Here is a 19,478-nt window from a genome sequence, read left to right on the forward strand (position 1 = left end):
TTGCTCAATTCAGGAATGAAAAAGTTAGTAATCATGGCTCCATATCGGTCACTATCGACTGTAACGTTCTGGCCATCATCGGACCAATGATTCCAAAAGCTCATAAAGCGCACCAAACAGTCAGTTTTTTTGGATGTTTCGACATACACTTGAGGATTTGCTTCACTCCAAATGTGGCAGTTTTGTTTGTTGACGTAGTCATTCAACCAGAAGTGCGCTTCATCGCTAAACAAAATAAAATGGACGAAGTCCGCGATACGTATTCCGCACAGAACCATTATTTTGGAAATGAAATTGCTATTTGCCAGCGTTGTTCAGGCGTGAGTCTATTCATGATAAATTGCCAAACCAAACTGAGAATAAATCACTTGACAGCTCTTAAATCGGTCGCCATCTTCAACAGTAATGCCTACTTCAAGTTATATATCTCGAAAAAAACAACCGTTATATCAGAAATTCAGAAAACAAACTTCAAGCACCCCAAACGACGTGAAACGACCGATGACACTAGGATAGCAAAAGTTGCCAAACCTTGGATTTCAGCAGGTAGATACAGAAAATAACAAATATTTTGCTTATTATAAATTCGACAATTGGGAAAAATATCGGATTCATTCAATATAATATACATTCATAGTTAAATTGTGGATTAGAAAATATATCACAATCCGACAACGTAATCCAACCATATTTGTAACATGTAAAAATGCATATACTCCCTTCATCTATCTTTATTACTCTATGATTAAACCTGACTGATCAGAAGTGTCAACACAGTTTGTCATTTTTAAATGTCAACCATAGACAAGCACCATCGACACATATCGCATAGTTTTCTGTCTATTCTTATTTTTTTCGCCATCGACACATACCGGAAATAATATACCAGAAGCGTAATAATCTCGACGAAACAATGAAACTTTTTCCCACCCTATGGATAATTATTGGTATGATTGGAAAAAATCCTGAAGGTCGTTTCAATATTTACCAGTCTTTTAGAATAATTACAAGAGCTCACTCGAGCGCGGTCGTTTTTTCTGTCTGCTCCTAGAATGACGGGTTCAACGATTTCGCTAGTAAAGTACGCTGTTAAAGCGAAACCCGTTTTACAATCAGTCAAACGGCTTGCTGCAGACTGCATCCCGTCGTTAAATTCGTATAGCTGGCAGATTGTTTTCCTCCAGCGGGCCTTAATTGAAAAGAACAACGTTCTGGAAAAGTGCGGATTGTCCGTTCTTCAATTAAGGGCCTCATCGTTTTATGACCAATTGTTAATTTGGACACGAAAAAAAAGCGGAATGATATTCGGAAGAATGAACGGTCAAAATGAAATCCTCTTCTGCGCTGCTTTCGACTGGAATGTCCAGTTAAACCGCTGTTCGATATTAATGTTGGTACTAATTTTGAGTTTTTTTTTGCAGATGAAGCACGAATCGAGCACAGGACGAACACGAATTGATAAGGTAAGATGGGAATTCATCTGTTTTTTTATTATGTCAATCTTCGGAGTTTCGGATGCAATGCAGGTATTATGGGTAAATGGATTTTTGCTTGCTAATTCTAAAGGATTTTATTTTTATATTTAAAAAACGAGTATAATTAAGTTGAAAAAAATTAATTGATATTTATTCAATTTTAAAAAGGTAGATATGCCTTTAACGATGGAAAAATATATCAGCCAAATGACCTTCACGGATATGGTCTGAATGAATAACTTTCTTGCTCATTTCTGATCACCTATCGAGAAATAACACAGCCAGGAAACTTTTCATGCGAAATTGCTTTTGTTTCCTTGCTTGTCTGGCACGTAATGCCGTCTTGTTGAAAATAAACGTCGTCCACATCAATATCTTTTGATTCCGTTCTTGAAAAAATTCCCAAGATCGACAAGGAATCGACAAACCTGGGTTTTCGTCGGATTGCAACAGAAATTTCTCCAGTTATTCTCAAGCTACGCACATGACTTTGATTCTTCAAATCACTAACTTGTCCCAACAGCTCAAATTTTTTCATCAATTTCATTATTGCTGAAGGTGCTTTACGACGACCCAAAAGTGCTTTAGTTTTGCGGACTGAGTCTGTAAAATATTCACTATTTTTGTAGTGAGTTTCAACAATGTCCATGCGTTTATCGTTGCATTGTTGGTAATGGCGTAGTTTTTAATTGTTGAGTGACAGCTGCCTAGATAGCGGGCTATTCAAAATGAAACATCTCATTGGAAAACTCAATACATCGTGTTTTGGTCAGTAACTCAGAGTCATTAACATAGATAGAGGGAGCATATGTCATTTTCAGTGAGCAAATTCTGTCCCCAACATAAACTATCAAATTTGACATGAAGCGCGCGGAAATGAAAACATATTAGTGAAACGATATTTCACTCTATTCGCGAGTTTCTCCACAAAGAACGCACTTCTTATGTCCCATAGTGAATCAACGTTTCGTATTTATTCAAAATATAATGAAATAAATAACTAAATATATCATAAATTCAGAGAACAAAACTTCAAGCGCAACAAACGACGAGCAAAAGTTGCCAAACCTTGGATTTCAGCAGGTAGATACAGAAAATAATAAATATTCTGCTTATTATAAATTCGACAATTTGAAAAAATATCAGATTCCAAATATTCAAATTTGCATATTTAATCGGTAATCACTCAAATAAATATATATCATTCAATAAAATATACATTCATAAGGATATGTTAAAATTGGATCTTAAAATATATCAAAATCCGACAACGTAATCTAACCATGTTGGGGACATGTAAACATTGCGTATATTTCCTTTATCTATGTTTATTACTCTGTGGTCAGTAACAATCAATGAAATATGACGTTGGAAGGCATTTCAAACTATGAAGTTACTCAGCGTCAAGGTTTTTCTCAAGTTTTTGTTTCTCCACTCGAAAGTGCAAGTGGAGAGTTCAAGACTTTTCCAATCTCTTCACCCCCGATTCATTCGAAAGTTTCATCATTAGAATTGATCAACCGAACTCCACATTTGACACCATTATTCGATTATCGCGTGTTGTCCTTACATTATTAAGAACCCAGTAATGAATTGGATGAATTTCAACGCCCTCTGCTGAAAGCATCAATCATCTAGTTCCAAATGAGAACGAGAAAAGCAAAATTACATTAGTGAAAATCTTGCGTGCTCTGAGGTAGCGAAAGGAGAGATCAATTATGTTCGTCTCCTTTGAGATGATTATAACATGTCTAGCGTCGCGTTATGACTATAATCACTTGAAAACATTTTAAGATGATTAAATATTCCCAGACGATGACGAACGGAAGATGTGAAATGTGTTTGAGAGGTTTATGGAATGGGAAGAAAATTGTTCGAGAGGAAGACAAGACCTGATTAAGAGTTTATTCGACTATGAAGATCCTGGACTATTCAATCTCAAACATACCGCAAGCGTCTCCAATTCGCTTCCTCTCTCTGTTGAGGTTAACCTCCAAATTGAATTCAGTTCCTGATGAATGAAATTGAAAAAATGGGTTCGAAGTTTGTTTGATTAGATTCATATTGGCAAAATTATTTACTCCGAACATTAAATCAAGAAAAAAGATGATATGAATCTAATAACTCTTCGATATAAAGGGTTTTTCCAATGAAAGGTTCCATTTTCAATACCTCCCTATCAGTGGCGGCTTGTCCTATGAGTTTGGTGAGGCAGTGCCTCAATAAATGATTTCTGTAAATTACAGGTACCTCTATTAATCGACCATTTTTTTAATTCATTTCAACCTCAATTTCACAACATTTCGGTGCGGCTCTGGGTCTCTGTTCCATAAACCCATCTCAATCTCACGATTCTTGTTTATTCATATCACTTTCTCTTTAAAAAGTAAACGGTCTGCGGCATGCCTAACACGCTTCCTTGTCTAGCGCTTATCTATCGAGAATGATCCTACGCTTTTGAAGGTGGCTTCTAAAAATAGATTTGAGGCATGCCGATGCTGCAGGGCGAACTGCAATTATTCTGCACTATTCGGGAAGCAGTTTTTATTTGCTGTGTCTCGACTGTCTCGTGTAAGTTTGTCTCCGTGATAGTGTGGTTAACTGGTAGTATAACACTGAATGAATCATTTTATTGGTCGTACATTTGCTATAATATCAACAGTAGATCAGTTTTTCTTGGTATATTTAAAACCAAAAAAATCTATCCGGATAAGAAAGACATGGAAAGGGGCCAATTTTGGAAATAAGTTTCCTGACCGTGTTATTTCTCGAAGAAGTGATAACTATTGGCTACGAAGATCTCGTGATTTAACATCTTTAGACTCTTTTCTTTGGGTCTACAATCGATTCAAGTCCTTCAGGATGGTTATCGAGGAGATACAGCCAGAAATGTGCGAATTGGTAATGGAAAATTTCATGAAAAGGATGAGATAATGCAATCGAATCTTTTTGTCTGAAATAGGTCTTCATCGTTAATTACATACATTCCTCTTTACAATGAAATGAACATCCATCGATTTCATCGTAAAATATGCTCTCCTTTTTCAATATCAAACCCCTTATTGCAAAACCCTCTTTTAAATGTATCTCTGACACAAATCAATATCCTAATTGTGTAACCAAACTGCCGATCGACATGAGAAATGGTGCAAGTACCATCTCGAATTTCCCACCTCGAAAGACCCCGAACTGATCCTTGGGGAGGAATGACACAGGATTGGTTCTTTTCATCTATTCAATCCCTGCGTATCCCAACACCTCGCAAAATCAGAGTGCTGTTCTTACTTTGGGGGACGCACAAGTTGAATTGGATAGAGAAATTCATGCGAAGTATGCTCTTTGCGAGGGGCTGTTTACAGGCCTTACCATTCCCAAACATGAACCGGATCAGATTACGGAAGGACTAATCGCTCCTTGATACCGAACCCAGAGAACGGTAGACAATTAACCCAAGCATGGCATTATGTATATCGTTATATGGGGTGCAGTGTAGATTTACATTAGCGCGGACGTATTATATTGCACTGGAAAATCAATTTTGGGAGTACCTTCATGTTGGCAAATAAGCTATGACGCTCAGGCTTGATTTCTGTGTGCTATCGATTGGCTGAGCGGTTTCTCCGGCTTAGGCGGTCGTTGCTCTAGGTTAGGTTAGGTTATTATGACACATCGCAATTAGTAGGTTGATATTTGGGTCATTGCATGATCGATAACTTGGAGGTCGGATGTTCAGGCCTCGGGCCCGCAAAGAGATTGCTGTTGAGGTGGCGATGGTACACAGTAACAAAGCCTACATAGAACACAGCCATTTATTTTAAGAAGTACAAACTCGAATCTTCTGAATGGTCCCATAAAATCGGGTTAAAAACAAAGCCATAAAAGAGCATACAAGTTGCACATCAATTATTTTTGTTCACTGAAGGATGAAGTAGAGATGTATACAGGAGAACATAAGAGTTTCAATACATGCTTTTAGCTCTAATTTTTAAATTGTGCGATTAAGACAAGGATGTTGAATCATCTCAAAAGATGATTGGATAAATTACTTTGGAAACCTTAATCCTTCAGACAAGTGTTAGAATGAGCCTTCTGAACGAGTATTATAAGGTATTTTTTCTATTTCGCTAAATTTATTTTGCAATCAATGAAATATTTCCATAAATATTGTTTAGTGATTTTTGTATTGAAAAATTATGTTACGATATTACAAATTTGTCGAATAATAATCCATGAAAGGAGAGTTCCAAGTAACAACATATTAAATTGGAGTATAACCATGAAATCTGTGTGAAACTGGGATATTCCCGCACGAATCGAGGTATGACAGAATGAACGGATTTGCCATAGAATTAGAGAATTAAATGACTCAACTCAACTTCAAAAATAGAAATAGGGAACGATTAAAATTTTAAACTGCTATTCTATCAATTGGTAACATCGGTTTCTGGTGTTATATATACGTTAACAAATTTTGAACCTATTAAATCAAAAAGAAAATTAAATAACGAAAGATTCAGCGATTTTCTTTCAAGCCTTTCCATACATGGCAAATTATAGACCTAATAATAAAGGAAATAATAGAAAACTAACCCAGTTTTTCGGGATTATTCATGTAATTGTAAAATAAGCCGTTTGTCGAACAAATATTCAAAAATTAGGAAACAGTTATTTAAGAATTTTGTTTTAACTAGGCCAGGAAAGTTGGTTACGTTAACTTTTGATTCAAGGGAACCCCTACAGATGAAAGTCCATAGTTAGTTACCATTTTTGTAAAATCGCGTACGCACACCGCGCGATCCGCTCCCGAAAAACTTGGTACTAATTACAACATTCTGCAGCGAAGTAAAATTTATCTGTAATAAACCGAATTAAGTTGAATTTCCTCTTCGAATAGCCACATAATTCTAACCTGGTCTTTGAAATCCCACCGAAACAAAGGAGGTTATGAATATGGATGGTATTCGCAACAGCCAACTATATCCGTGAGAAGAAAGTCCGAAATAAAATGAGTGGGGATTTCCATGGAGGAATAAATCCCGCGCGATGTAACTTATAAGTCCTCCGTTGTAGGATTCCGGTCGAAATCCATTGTTGAACTGGGAAGCACTTAAAAAATTCCTTTTAGCCTCATAAATTTTTAACGCTGTATAAATTACCGCGGCATACGTCTTCGGGAAGGGATCTCAAAATAGATATTTCACCCCGAAGGAATTCCTCTTACATTTTTCGTGGTCATATGAATTATCCGATTGATTTAAGGCTGTTTCCTGTTTCCGATCAGAAGCAGGATCGGACTCATTTTTTATCCCTCTCGAGAATATCCACCATCACATCATAATTTTAAATAATAAACCTTTCTGATGGATCTGGAATAAACAGGATGTTCCCAAATTGAAAGTGCAAAGTAAAAGAAGTGATTGCTTGGATAATTTCAAGGAAAAAAGTCTTATAAACAAGTGCCCGCAAACGCTTTGCTTTCGAGAAACAAGGTGTTTTTGTAGTATCACCTTTTGTTGATTATACCAGTTCATCGAATATTGATCATCGCTACAGATCACGTAAATTACTACCAAAACTTAAAATTAATTCATTCATCACAGCTTTATAACTGGATCTTTATAACAATCTGTATTTACCTGGAGATTAGAGATAATTGTTTGAAATTTTTCTTAAAATCGGAAGCAGATACAACAAAACTTCAAGAAACCAAAAAGTGTAGTGCTGGACAAAAGTTTCTTTTTACGTTTTCCTAAAATACCAGTCGTTCACCAAAAAGAAGTTCTGGATGAAAGAAGCAGGCACTGTTCTAGAAAAAATTTCACCCTGTAGATTTGCATTCAAATTTAGCATATCAATGACGACCAATACCAATATCATTGCTAAAATAAATAAACTGTAATCATATATTGAATATCAGAAGGTTGAAAATCAATTCGATATACACTGTGTCCGTAAAGTATGGAACAAACTCATTCTTAGCTAAACAGACCATTTTAAGAAATAATCCTGAAACACGTCAATTTTTGATTTTAATTTACCGTATTTTAAAATAATTATATAATATACATGGTGAATTACTTTCGAGAAATGACGTCACCGTCATTTATTTTTAATGAAACACCCCCATTTTATCTCAATTTTCCGATTACTCTAGCTGAGCTGATTCCAAAAATGTATCACATGTTGATTCCAATTGGTATAGGGTGGACAAAAATACAACAGATTTGTGTGTGCTCATAAAGTAACGCGTAACATTCTTTATTAGTTAAATTAACAATATTATCAAAAATACTTATTGTCTAACGACAATAAACAAATAATGACATTTCAAAAAAAACTAGACGACTATGTTTTTTTCTTTAAATTGATAAGAAATAATTTCTTTTATATTCGGCCTGTTAGACCACAAGTACCAAACATGTTTTGAAACAGCTCATTTTTATTAATCTAAAAATGTAACAAACTATAGGGTGTTACATTCAAACCAATTGCCGCTAGACAAGAAATAATATTTGATAATATTGTTAATTTAACTAATAAAGAATGTTACGCGTTACTTTATGAGCACACACAAAACTATTGTATTTTTGTCCACCCTGTAGCAATTGGAATCAACATATGATACATTTTTGGAATCAGCTCAGCTAGAGTAATCCGAAAATTGAGACAAAATGAGGATGTTCTTTAAAAAAAAAATGAAGGTGACATCATTACCCGAAAGTAATTCACCCTGTATATTAGATTATTATTTTAAAATACGGTAAATTAAAATAAAAAATCGACGTGTTTCAGGATTATTTCTTAAAACGGCCTGTTTTGCTAAAAATGAATTTGTTCCATACTTTACGGACACAGTATATGATCATATTGATTTGCAATTTGCAACAAAGCGAGATATTGTGGTCTCCATAAATTTATCGTGACCGTTACGTAGATGAAAGGATCAAGGTGAATCTCTGCAGCTTTTGGACCCCACTAGAACTTTTCTCTGGCTTCCGCTTAATATCACCTGACCAATAAATCAGAGGTGAATGAGTTGATCTCCCATTCATCCTCCAGTATTCATTCACACGTTCATTAAACGCCAAAACACTGAAAAAGTCGATAAATCTTTTGTGTACATCCCACCAGAGGGGGTGCTATGCATCGTTGACTACAAGTTCATTAATCTCGACGATATTTAATAAAGCACGCGCTCATGGCGTTTAGAAATTATGATTGAATAAATATGAAAGGAAAATAAGAGGATATTTCGTCGTCTCTGGAGTTTAAAAGGAGGTCAATTCAATTTATCACGATCAATCTGCTTAATCCAGGCTCTGTGTCGAGGCAGAAGAACCATTCGTTGTTTCTTAAGCGCGACAGGACTCGCTGTGATGGATTCTGCCAACATTCTGGTAATTCGTTCGCTTAAGGATCTGCAATATTTTCAACGAAATGAAAACAACTTTTAACTAATTTTAACATTCGACCTACCTAACTAATTTTTACTTTGAATTGAAAGCGTTGATATCGTCGTGGATCAAGTATCTACAAATATAACATATACCCCTCCGACGAGCAGAGCGAGGGTATAACATATAAACCTGCAAAAATAAACTCGGCCACCTAAAAAGTTAAGTGTATTTGTAGTCCAATTTCTTAAGACTCTGTGGATCAGTTCAGGAAAGTTCACGCTCAGTTTATTATAAAGACCATCCTTTCCGCCATATTTCAGTTTTTATTGCACCTCGATATCTCGATTTTCTTTGAAGATACATGTATTCAAATAAACATGTATAAGGTCCTATGAAGAATAAATTGAAAGCCTCGCGTGCCCCTATATTTTTTTAAAAGTTTATTTATAGTTTCCTTTTATGTGACGAACCTCAGCGTTTGGTTGACATCGACTCAAACGTCAATCTTCTAAATCTGGCAACAACTGACGTTTCTAACACGAAACTTTTATGTCGTCTGTGTATAATAATATTGTGAAAACATTCCTAATGCCGAAGTACTAAGGACGAATGTATCTGAAAATTACCCGAGTTTCCAGTCGTCCAATAACAATTTGTGCCGTCTAGAATGAAAGGGTCATAAATTTTCAACTTGATCCATCAGTCTTCAACTTTGACGCCAAACTGAACCATTAAAATCCCAACTTCAAGGAAACACCTAACTAACTAACAAGCTCAAATATTGAATAGATACGTTTTTTGAAACAAAGGGAACATTAGAAGTCACTTAATGGGGTCTAAATTTGTCACCAGACTTCTGTGGAAAGGGTATCAAAGTTTCGCCGACAAATTTATTCGTTTGAATTTTGTTTACCTTCAGGTGGTAGTTAATGGACTTGGTTACGCTGATGTGGTGTTATCGAATTCATTTTTAATTTTTGCTGGGTTATCGGAAATTCATCATATTCGGATATCGGGAAAAGTTTCTGCTGTCAACAAGAACGTCATAATATTGACCAGACGCTTGACATTAATGATATGAATTCGAGGATTTTATTCGGTCTGTGCGCATTGATTTTTTTTTCGAATACAACTTCGTTACTGGATGTTTTTACTGTAATCTGACACTGTTTATGTGATCATCTTTCTACCCTATTAATTAATATTAATAAAATTGTCATTTCCATATTGAATGAAGTGCATGATTATTGAGTATTCAAATAAGTTGAAAAGCTTGTTAACTAAGTATATTTCCACGCTAATTAGTCTGTTTGATATAGTAAAAATATCGTATTAGTAGTTGCCTTTGATTCACCATAAAGAAATGAACAGTTAAATCCTCCATCTCATTAAGATACGTGGATTCGGAATGTTTCCTGTTTGGATGCAATAAAAGCGAAATAGATTAAATCAAACATTGATTCATCGATAGCATTTATTAACGTTTGTCCGATAGTAGCGCTAGATAACGTCTGCGGCATGTGAATATTCAAGTTAAATACCGGGCGGCTCCTCAAAGTCTTTTTCTGGTAATTTTTTATCGACTGCGTTATAATGAGGCAATTTAATTTCAAGTACTCCACTCCGCCGCAATGTTGTCCATGCGTTAGTTCATGTTTGCGTGGAGTGTTTTTTGAACGGCGACAGAGACAGAGATGGGGTATTCAATTATGTGAGGAACTTGTTCTTTGGAAGATCCGAGTGGTATTCTTCCAGCTGAAAAACGGTCTCTTCGTTCATTTCATAAATTTGGTTCGGGTCTAGACGAATGAAATTTTCTTCGGTTATTTTCGAATTTCAAACACCATTGAATAAGACAATATCATGGTCAGTCATTAGTGTTCAATTCGGCTGTGTAAAAAGTATCAAGAAATACAGTCATCTTCAGCTACCTTCAAAATGTTAAAGCAAAAATTACTACATTTAACAAAGTTGTAAAGACAAAGCAGTGGAAACCGTTTGCTTCCATTTTTAATCAACGAAAATTAGTGCACTCGTTGAGGAAATGGTAACTTAGAAACTACTAAAAGGATTTTCATAGGTAGTTTGAGCTCGTGAACATTTAGGATTTGTTCCATTGAAATAAGACGAAACTCAACACAGTTCTCATCCTTCAAATAAATCCTGTCAGAAGGAAGGAGTTGTGAACAAAAGCTAGTTATCAACATTTACAATCTGACAAAGTAAATATTCATTGAATATGATTCAGACTGAGTAATATCGAACGCCTTAAAGTTGATGTGCTCCTTGAAGCTATACACGAAATAACAAGCGGAAACTCCTCAAGATATCACGAATATTTCCTCCAGATCTAGTCTAACAATAGAAGACCAGCCAGGCATACCAACATGCTTTCGTTGCAACGTAATCAGAGAATGACTAGTCGAGTTTGATTGCTCCAGTAATTCTGATCTAATGATAGCGTATCAAACTGCAGAGCAGTCTGAATAAACATGCTTATATTGTTCGATAATACCTCTCGGAGTTATCCATTATATCTTTTGTACTTTACAACAAAAAAAAATAATACATAAACGAGAAACCCCTCGAATTGTGCTCGGTTATCGAATTACCATACATTGCAGAGAGAAATGTGAAATGTGACAATGTAGGTTGTTTTCAGGAACTGGGAATGTAACAGAATAATAGGGAAGATGTATATATCCATTTCCGTAATTTTTATTTCATGCTGGCTCGTTTTACCGAACGCCAGAATTTGTGCAGTTCGAAGTTCTGTTTATTTATATGCTCTCGGTTTTGTTTTTACAATTCCGCGTTGGTAAGGTTTCATGTATGTACATACATAATAACCTGAGTTTTCCAATATAAAATTTGATTGAGGAAATATTCTCAAATATTCATGTAATTGGTCCATTGAATTTGACAGTCATATTTTTTGCCAGGAGCATTTTTTTGAGGTTTGCAAAAAGCTAGTAATCACTGGGGCCAGATCTGGAGAATAATTGGGGTGGTCGAGCTTTGTCAATACAAGACAATCCATTTTTTTTATCCATTTCTCAAACACCAACAAATGTGGGGTCACTAGTCACTGAACCTTCAAATCTCGATTTGCCGAAATTCTAATTCTTTTGATCTACTCGAAGTTGGTGGTCTATGGTGAATATATCTGTTTCCCAGAATCATTCGACCATCTTTTATAATGGATCTCAATCAATATAAATTACTATACTATCGAGAGGAAGTTATCAACCGTGCAGATTCAAGGTCATGTTCATTTTCCTGGGACAATTTGCGGTCAGCTCTAGAATGACTTGCTTTTTGTACGATTCTGTCGTCTGCAATCAACCAATTCTCTAACTGCAGCCAGCATCTTGAGTCATGGATAAAACGTGGATAGAATAACGATTTTCACGGTGACCGAAAAGTATGTTACGTTTATCTTGTCTTTAATCTTTAACCCCATCATTAGCGTACGGATTCGATCGTAACTTTCAGAGTTTAATTAAAATCCAACCTTGAAATAACAATTTATTAATGCAGTTACGGCTCGATTGCTCATATTGGTTAATAATGGCCAACGATGGAAATTAATTTGTGGTAGGTTGAAAATATAGCTACGTCTGATGCCATCTAATGATCTCTTCGTTTCTCATTTCGTTACAAGTTAAAAAAATTTTATCTCCCAGAAAATTTCACAAATATTTTGAATGCAATGTTCTCTTTTGCTTAATAACGTTTAATACTCTATTATATTCAATTATACCGATAAGCTGCTGTTGCGTATATTTATTCATTATTTTTATAAACAATAATTTAGTGTTTCGAAATTTTTCAGTAAAAATGTATGGAAATGTGAAAAGTTTAAGTTAACATGCTCAACGATATAATAATCCAACACAATAAAATATTGTACAGGTAATGTAATAGATTCTGCATAAGTTTGGACTTCAAACACGTTTAATTTCAGATTTTGCCAACATTTTTAAACGCAAATGTGTTCGAGCAGAAGTATCGACCTGCATTTCTTTTGGATTACTTTTCAGTTCCCTATTTCCCCGAAACAACGTTCAATCAAGATCAACATGACTTTGTTTTGTTGATCGGCATTTGTATAAAATCCTTGATGAAGGAGATATATCCCAGGTATGCCATTCTAAATAAAATAGGTTTGTTTCAACAAACAAAGCTTCCACTTCTCAAAATAGATGGAGCAATTCCAGTTGCATCAGAAGCGTTCTCAAATAAATTCATTAAGAAACTAATCATCGATTGTACTTCTGTATTCTCAAATATTTCCTGTTCTACATTTTCAAATCGATGGTAATTTTAATGAATTTTATTGTTCGATGTTTCATATACAACATTTCAATATCTTCTATTGGGAAATATAGTCTTAAAGAAGGCAGTTTTTTTATATTTAAAGATGAATTTGCTATCATTTTTTTCGATTTGCCTCATCGAACTGGAATCATTTCCTTATCTACTTCTCTTTCATTATAAAAATCCCAAGTGTATACTTGAATATTTCGGACCTAGTTCCTTATCATTGTTTAAATTTGTTCGAGTTTATAAATCAACATTGACACACATTTTTTTCCAGCAAAGTACTCCATACTTGTCGAGATATTAGTCATATCCATGTAAATTTGCCAAAACGTATTTTTTACGACTATCTTATCTTCGTTTCCTTGAAAGTCTAATTCTGGTTTTATCCAAAATGGATAAAATAGGAATTGGTTCATTCATTAATATTTTCCGCCTTTCTGGTTATACTGTCATCTTCGATTTTCTCTTTTTTAATTTATTTGAACAGTCTCATAAAAATTCTTACTTTATGCATCCCAACGAGTCCTAAGATGGTGTATTTCTAGCACATTTCAAATTTGAATATCAAATGAAGCTCCGAAGGAAGCATCATTTCCAAAGTTCCTCTTTGTTTTTACCCTACCGTTGTGGTTTATTAAGATGGATTTCTTATAATATTCTGGAAACGTTTTCAGTGAACGCGATTTAGTATTCGAGATGGGATTCCGTATAATAAACTTGCCGACCTCATCACTGTGTTGATTGAAATGAGGAATTCCCGTTTGATTTGATATTCTCGAGCGGATAGTCATAATTTTTATTAGACGATTCGTGGGTCTCCTTTTAAAGTTTATGTGTAAGGGATAAACATCAAGAAAAGTTCATTTTATCAATAGCAGTAATTTCTAGGTTAACATTATTCATGAAAGTAATAAAACATTTCATTCGTTTAATGTTCCTAAATGATTGCTCGTTTGCATATACACTGTGTCCGTAAAGTATGGAACAAATTCATTTTTAGCTAAACAGACCATTTTGAGAAATAATCCTGAAACATGTTGATTTTTTATTTTAATTTACCGTATTTTAAAATAATAATCTAATACACAGGGTGAATTACTTTTGAGTAATGACGTCACCGTCATTTTTTTTGAAAGGAACACCCCCATTTTGTCTCAATTTTCCCATTACTCTAGCTGGGCTGATTCCAAAAATGTATTGGAAACAGCTCATTTTTATTAATCTAAAAATGTAACAAACTACAGGGTGTTACATTCAAACCAATTGCCGCTAGACAATAAGTTTTTTTTTATAATATTGTTAATTCAACTAATGAATAATGTTACGCGTTCCCTCATGAGCACACACAAAACTTTTGTATTTTTGTCCACCCTGTACCAATTGGAATCAACATGTGATACATTTTTGGAATCAGCTCAGCTAGAGTAATCCGAAAATTGAGACAAAATGGAGGTGTTCCATTTAAAAAAATGACGGTGACGTCAATACTGGAAAGTAATTCACCCTGTATAATAGATTATTATTTTAAATTACGGTAAATTAAAATAAAAAATCGACCTGTTTCAGGATTATTTCTTAAATTGGTCTGTTTAGCTAAAAATGAATTTGTTCCATACAACAAGTTATTTCTCCTCGAATTTTTTGTTTCATTCAATATTTCATATTCTAGATGTTGGCAACAATTTTTCAATTCGATATTCTTCCTAAATTGTGGTTAGGATGTTGGCCTTCTTCGATGAAATATTGAACAGGGAGTGAGCTATATTAAGATATAAATCGAACAAATAATGTGGGAAGCATACCTAAAACCACAGATAACCATAATAAAAACTCATAGAAAGTACACCTACAGTTAAATTACATGCATAACTGACTCGATTATCTCCAGAGTGAAACAACAAACTCATAAATCTATATTATCTCAGACTGTACTTACCAAGTTACATTAGCTTATATCACAGCTAAAAGCGCACATTAGAAACACTTCGTGAAGGTCCATTCATTTCATGCTAAGAGCTTCTTGACTACCACTATTGAATATTGTAGACTTCCTTTGTCTTCGAAGATTAAAAAGAAAAAGAAATCGATAATCTGCATTTTAGATAAAATGTATGCATAAATTTTTTTGGAAAAACTGGATTTTAAATTGGGGGCGACCTCAAATTTTCTGAATAAGTGAATAATATATTTATAGGTATACCGGGTGATTTTTTCAATTTGAATCAGTCAAAAATTTCGAAAGGGAAACATCTTACGGAAAAATGTTTCGAATGAAGTTTATGGTTTTGAGGGGGAAGTTCCCTTAACCTCCACAAGGTAGAATTAAATGGAAGTGGTTCTGACATAGGTGGAACTCCACCTCAAAACCAATAACATTTTAGTCTAAACATTTTTCCGATTTTTGACTGATTCAACTTGAAAAAAATCAACTGGTATATTGGGAAGGTTTCTTCCTAATCATTTCTTGGTAAAAAATTCCTTACTCCAATCATTATCTCGAAATAAATAATAACAATTAGAAGAATTGATTGATATTTGAATCAAATATAATAACATAATATTTGATGGCTATCAGACAATTGTTTAATTCTGAAAAAAGTACCTCCTCGAGCGGGACTCGAACCCGCAACCTCCTAATCATCAGTCCGACGCTCTCAACAATCTCACAATCAAATATTAAGCTATTATGGATAATAAAGTCAACTTCTTCAGAAAAACAATATTTCGAATAATTCCAACTTATATCGAAATAATTTTGCTAATAGTCTTTATAGCATACTATCTGAGATTTTCTGCGAGATTTTATGGGGTACAAACTCGATAAATAAAACCAAACGATTCGAAAATAATGAACCAACGAGTGAGATTCTGGGGTTTCTTCGTGATCAGTTCCAGGAAAATGATGACCTAGTCTTTCGGTTAGCCGGGAAAACCCCGTACGTTGAAAAATGAACCCTTGATATCCCATAGCCCAATCTTGAATGGCCCCGCATTCGGCATACCCGCAAACCCTTAATATATCTCACTTCCAACATAATCGCTATATTTCTTCACAAGTGCACAGGGGGCCTTGAAATCCATATTTCTCCCCTGTAGAGATGCAGCAAAGAAAATCCATTAACAACAAAGCCTTGCCGGTTATGTATCTTGCACCTAATAAAAGCGAAAGAGGGTAAAATAAATAGTGCCCTGGTTTCGAGAGAGCTGAAATAAATATATTGGACTTCTGGCTATTTTTGCTGCCTGGTTTTCGTTTGGGATTTCCTTTTTGGCATGCGTTTTTTTTTTTTCCATGTGTGATGCGGAAAGGCTTCGTAGCTTCTGTGAAGTTGTAATTTGATTCAACTTTGGTTATGTAAATCCAATAAAAACACAATTTTTCGCTATGTAGAGTGTTGGTATCAGCATGAGAATGTTACTAATAGGACGTTACTTATCAAACATGGTTTAGGTTTTTACAAAATTAAGTGATTGTTTCTCATAACAACTGAACGAAGTTACAAGTTCTTTGACAATTCTGGCATCAGCCTACTACTTCAATAAAAAAGAAGAAATTTGCGTAGCTAGACTCTATATTTTTGTAGAGTGTGATACATTGTTGAATTCATAATATTTTCCTTATCAATTCATAAAGAGAACCAATATAGCGTCCATAAGAAAAAAAAAATGACTATCGCGTCTCTGAAACAATGGAAAACAGAAAAAATCTGACGACACCATTAGAATCTCTATATTGGATAACGGCTACAAACCGAATTTCGTGAAGTTATCTCCATAAACAAATAAGTTATACAGAAATAAAAGAAAATCTCGATTTTTAGTTTTTTCGTGATATCTTGGGAACCATTGGAGATATTTGGGATCTGTTAACACCTATACACTAATCCCTAAATGAGGCAACTTTTTTGTAATCTAAGCCAACGTTCTAACCCTGTATATCATTCGATATTCTTCAACTAAAAATTTCTCTATCATACTGAAATGTCTTTCGCTATAAGCCCATCCCCCTGTTTGTCCCTAATTGTCCCCAAACGGTTATTTTACGAGCAAAAACGAAGTCCTATTTTTAAAAATAACACCCTCATGTACTGCATCGTAAAATTCCAGCTATTCGCCAGCGAGTTTATTGTTATTGTGAACAATATAAAAATTCCGGATGCGTTTTATGAAATACGGGTGTCATATATCATCCGTCGTTTCTCCGTCCTGGAAGGTTTATTTTGCAATGAGAAATCCTAATTCTTCTTGGACGGTTGTGATTCAATACAGCGTGAAATTGCGTCGCTGTGGAAACATAATCTTTGAGATTACGAGAAATTTTCATTCGTTTTTGATGATCGTTAAATAGCTATTATATTTAATCGAGACCATTTGCGTCACTCAAGAACAACTGAAAATATTGCTGCTGTGGCTCTTAGTTATGTAATTGGGCTTTCCACAAAAGGCATTACACCTTATTTGCAAAAAAAAATTCTTAAGGCTTTTAAAGTTCAAATAACACGAGAACTGAAGCCGGTGAATGTTTTACCTTCGCTGATTGTGTCCTTGAGATGCATCGAAATCTTCTTTCCTGGGCATGTTATTTCTCAAAGAGGTGATCACAATTGGCCATCGATATCTTGTGATTTAACTCCTTCAAACATTTTTCTTTGGGACAATGTGAAAGACGAGTTATAAATCAATGTTCCACAATCGGGTCAAGTTAAAAACGGAATTCGTGTGAAGTTATCAAGGACACACAGCAGCAAATATGCGAATTGGTCATGGAAAATTTCATGAAAAGGATATGGTGCTGCAACCGAACCGTAACGGCTGATATTATTAATATCTTACCTTCATCTTTACAAAGAAATGAACCTTCATTACTTTCCCTCAAAATATACTCGTTTCTTTCAATATCAAAGTGACCACAAGATTTCTTCGAAAGGAATTCATGGTTTTTGCATCACAACGCAAAATAATAAATTTCTGGAAAAAAAAAACAAACAAGAAATCGACTCAATTGGAATAGTATGTATTTATAAACATCAAATTCCATCAGTCCTTCCTTGTTACTTTTATTGATAAACATATTTATGAAAATATAGAAATTTGATTACTCATTATATATCACTATCATCCTTAAATATTTGGATTCGTTTCCGTCCGTCAGAATTCAACAAAAACACGGACAAAAAATCGAAAACATCCAATTTCGTCTATCGAACGAAAAGAAGTTATCGCTCTCTTGGCGCCGAACTACATTTTTCCGTGTTCAAGTGATAAAACTCCTCAAGAAACTTACTCATTGAACTATTTCAAGGTACACTCTGCAGGAAATATATATCTACAGCACTCCGAAACATTTCGAATATCGCTCCGTATCGACTTCGATTTGATGGATTCTTATCTGTACGAGATTGAATTACTTGCACTCATGAACGGCAGCAGATACTTTACTTCAATTCACCTCGGGACTTTCAATTTGATAAACACGAAACTCGATACCTTGATGAGCTCAAACCTCAATACCTTGGATATGCTTGGGATACTATTATACATAACAGGCCAATTGAAAAGTCCCCGGTCTACCATAGTAAAACCTTTTTTTTTGGCAAAATACGTTATTTTTATTCAACATAGTTGCCTTCGAGAGCGATACAGCGATTGTAGCGATATTCCAACTTTTTGATACCATTTTTGTAGTACGATTTGTCTTTCGCTTTAAAATAGGCCTCAGTTTCGGCGATTACTTCTTTATTGGCGCTAAATATCTTTCCAGCGAGCTTTCTTCTGAGGTCTGAGAACAGGAAAAAGTCGATGGGGGCCAGATCTGGCGAATACGGTGGATGCAGAAGCAATTCGAAGCCCAATTCATGCAATATTGCCATTGTTTTCGTTGATTTGTAGCACGGCGCAATGTCTTGATGAAACAACACCTTTTTTTCCTCAAATGGGGCCGTTTTTTTAAAGATTTCATCCTTCAAACGATCCAATAATGCTATATAATAATTGCTGTTGATGGTCTGGCCTTTTTGGAGGTAATCAATGAATATTATACCTTGCGCATCCCAGAATACTGATGCCATAATCTTAATCTTGCCTGCTGACTGTTGTGTTTTTCCTCGCTTTGGATTCGATTCATCATGTGCAGTCCACTCAGCTGACTGTCGATTGGACTCCAGAGTGAAATGATGGAGCCATTGTCACATATTGACGCAAAAATTCAGGTTTATTGCACTTAAACAGCTTCAAACACTGCTCAGAATCATTAACACGTTGTTGCTTTCGATCGATTGTG

General features: G+C 34.9%; 1 protein-coding gene across 1 annotated transcript in view; it reads left to right on the forward strand.

The window, feature by feature from the left end:
• LOC123677768 (insulin-like growth factor-binding protein complex acid labile subunit) overlaps positions 1–19,478 on the forward strand; it is a 145,262-nt gene that overhangs the window by 86,081 nt on the left and 39,703 nt on the right. Inside the window, exon 3 of the mRNA XM_045614465.1 lies at positions 1,422–1,463. Coding sequence (XP_045470421.1) covers positions 1,422–1,463 — 42 coding nt within the window. The remainder of the gene's footprint in view (positions 1–1,421; positions 1,464–19,478) is intronic.

This window comes from Harmonia axyridis, chromosome 4 (assembly GCF_914767665.1).
Source record: "Harmonia axyridis chromosome 4, icHarAxyr1.1, whole genome shotgun sequence".
NCBI lineage: Eukaryota > Metazoa > Arthropoda > Insecta > Coleoptera > Coccinellidae > Harmonia > Harmonia axyridis.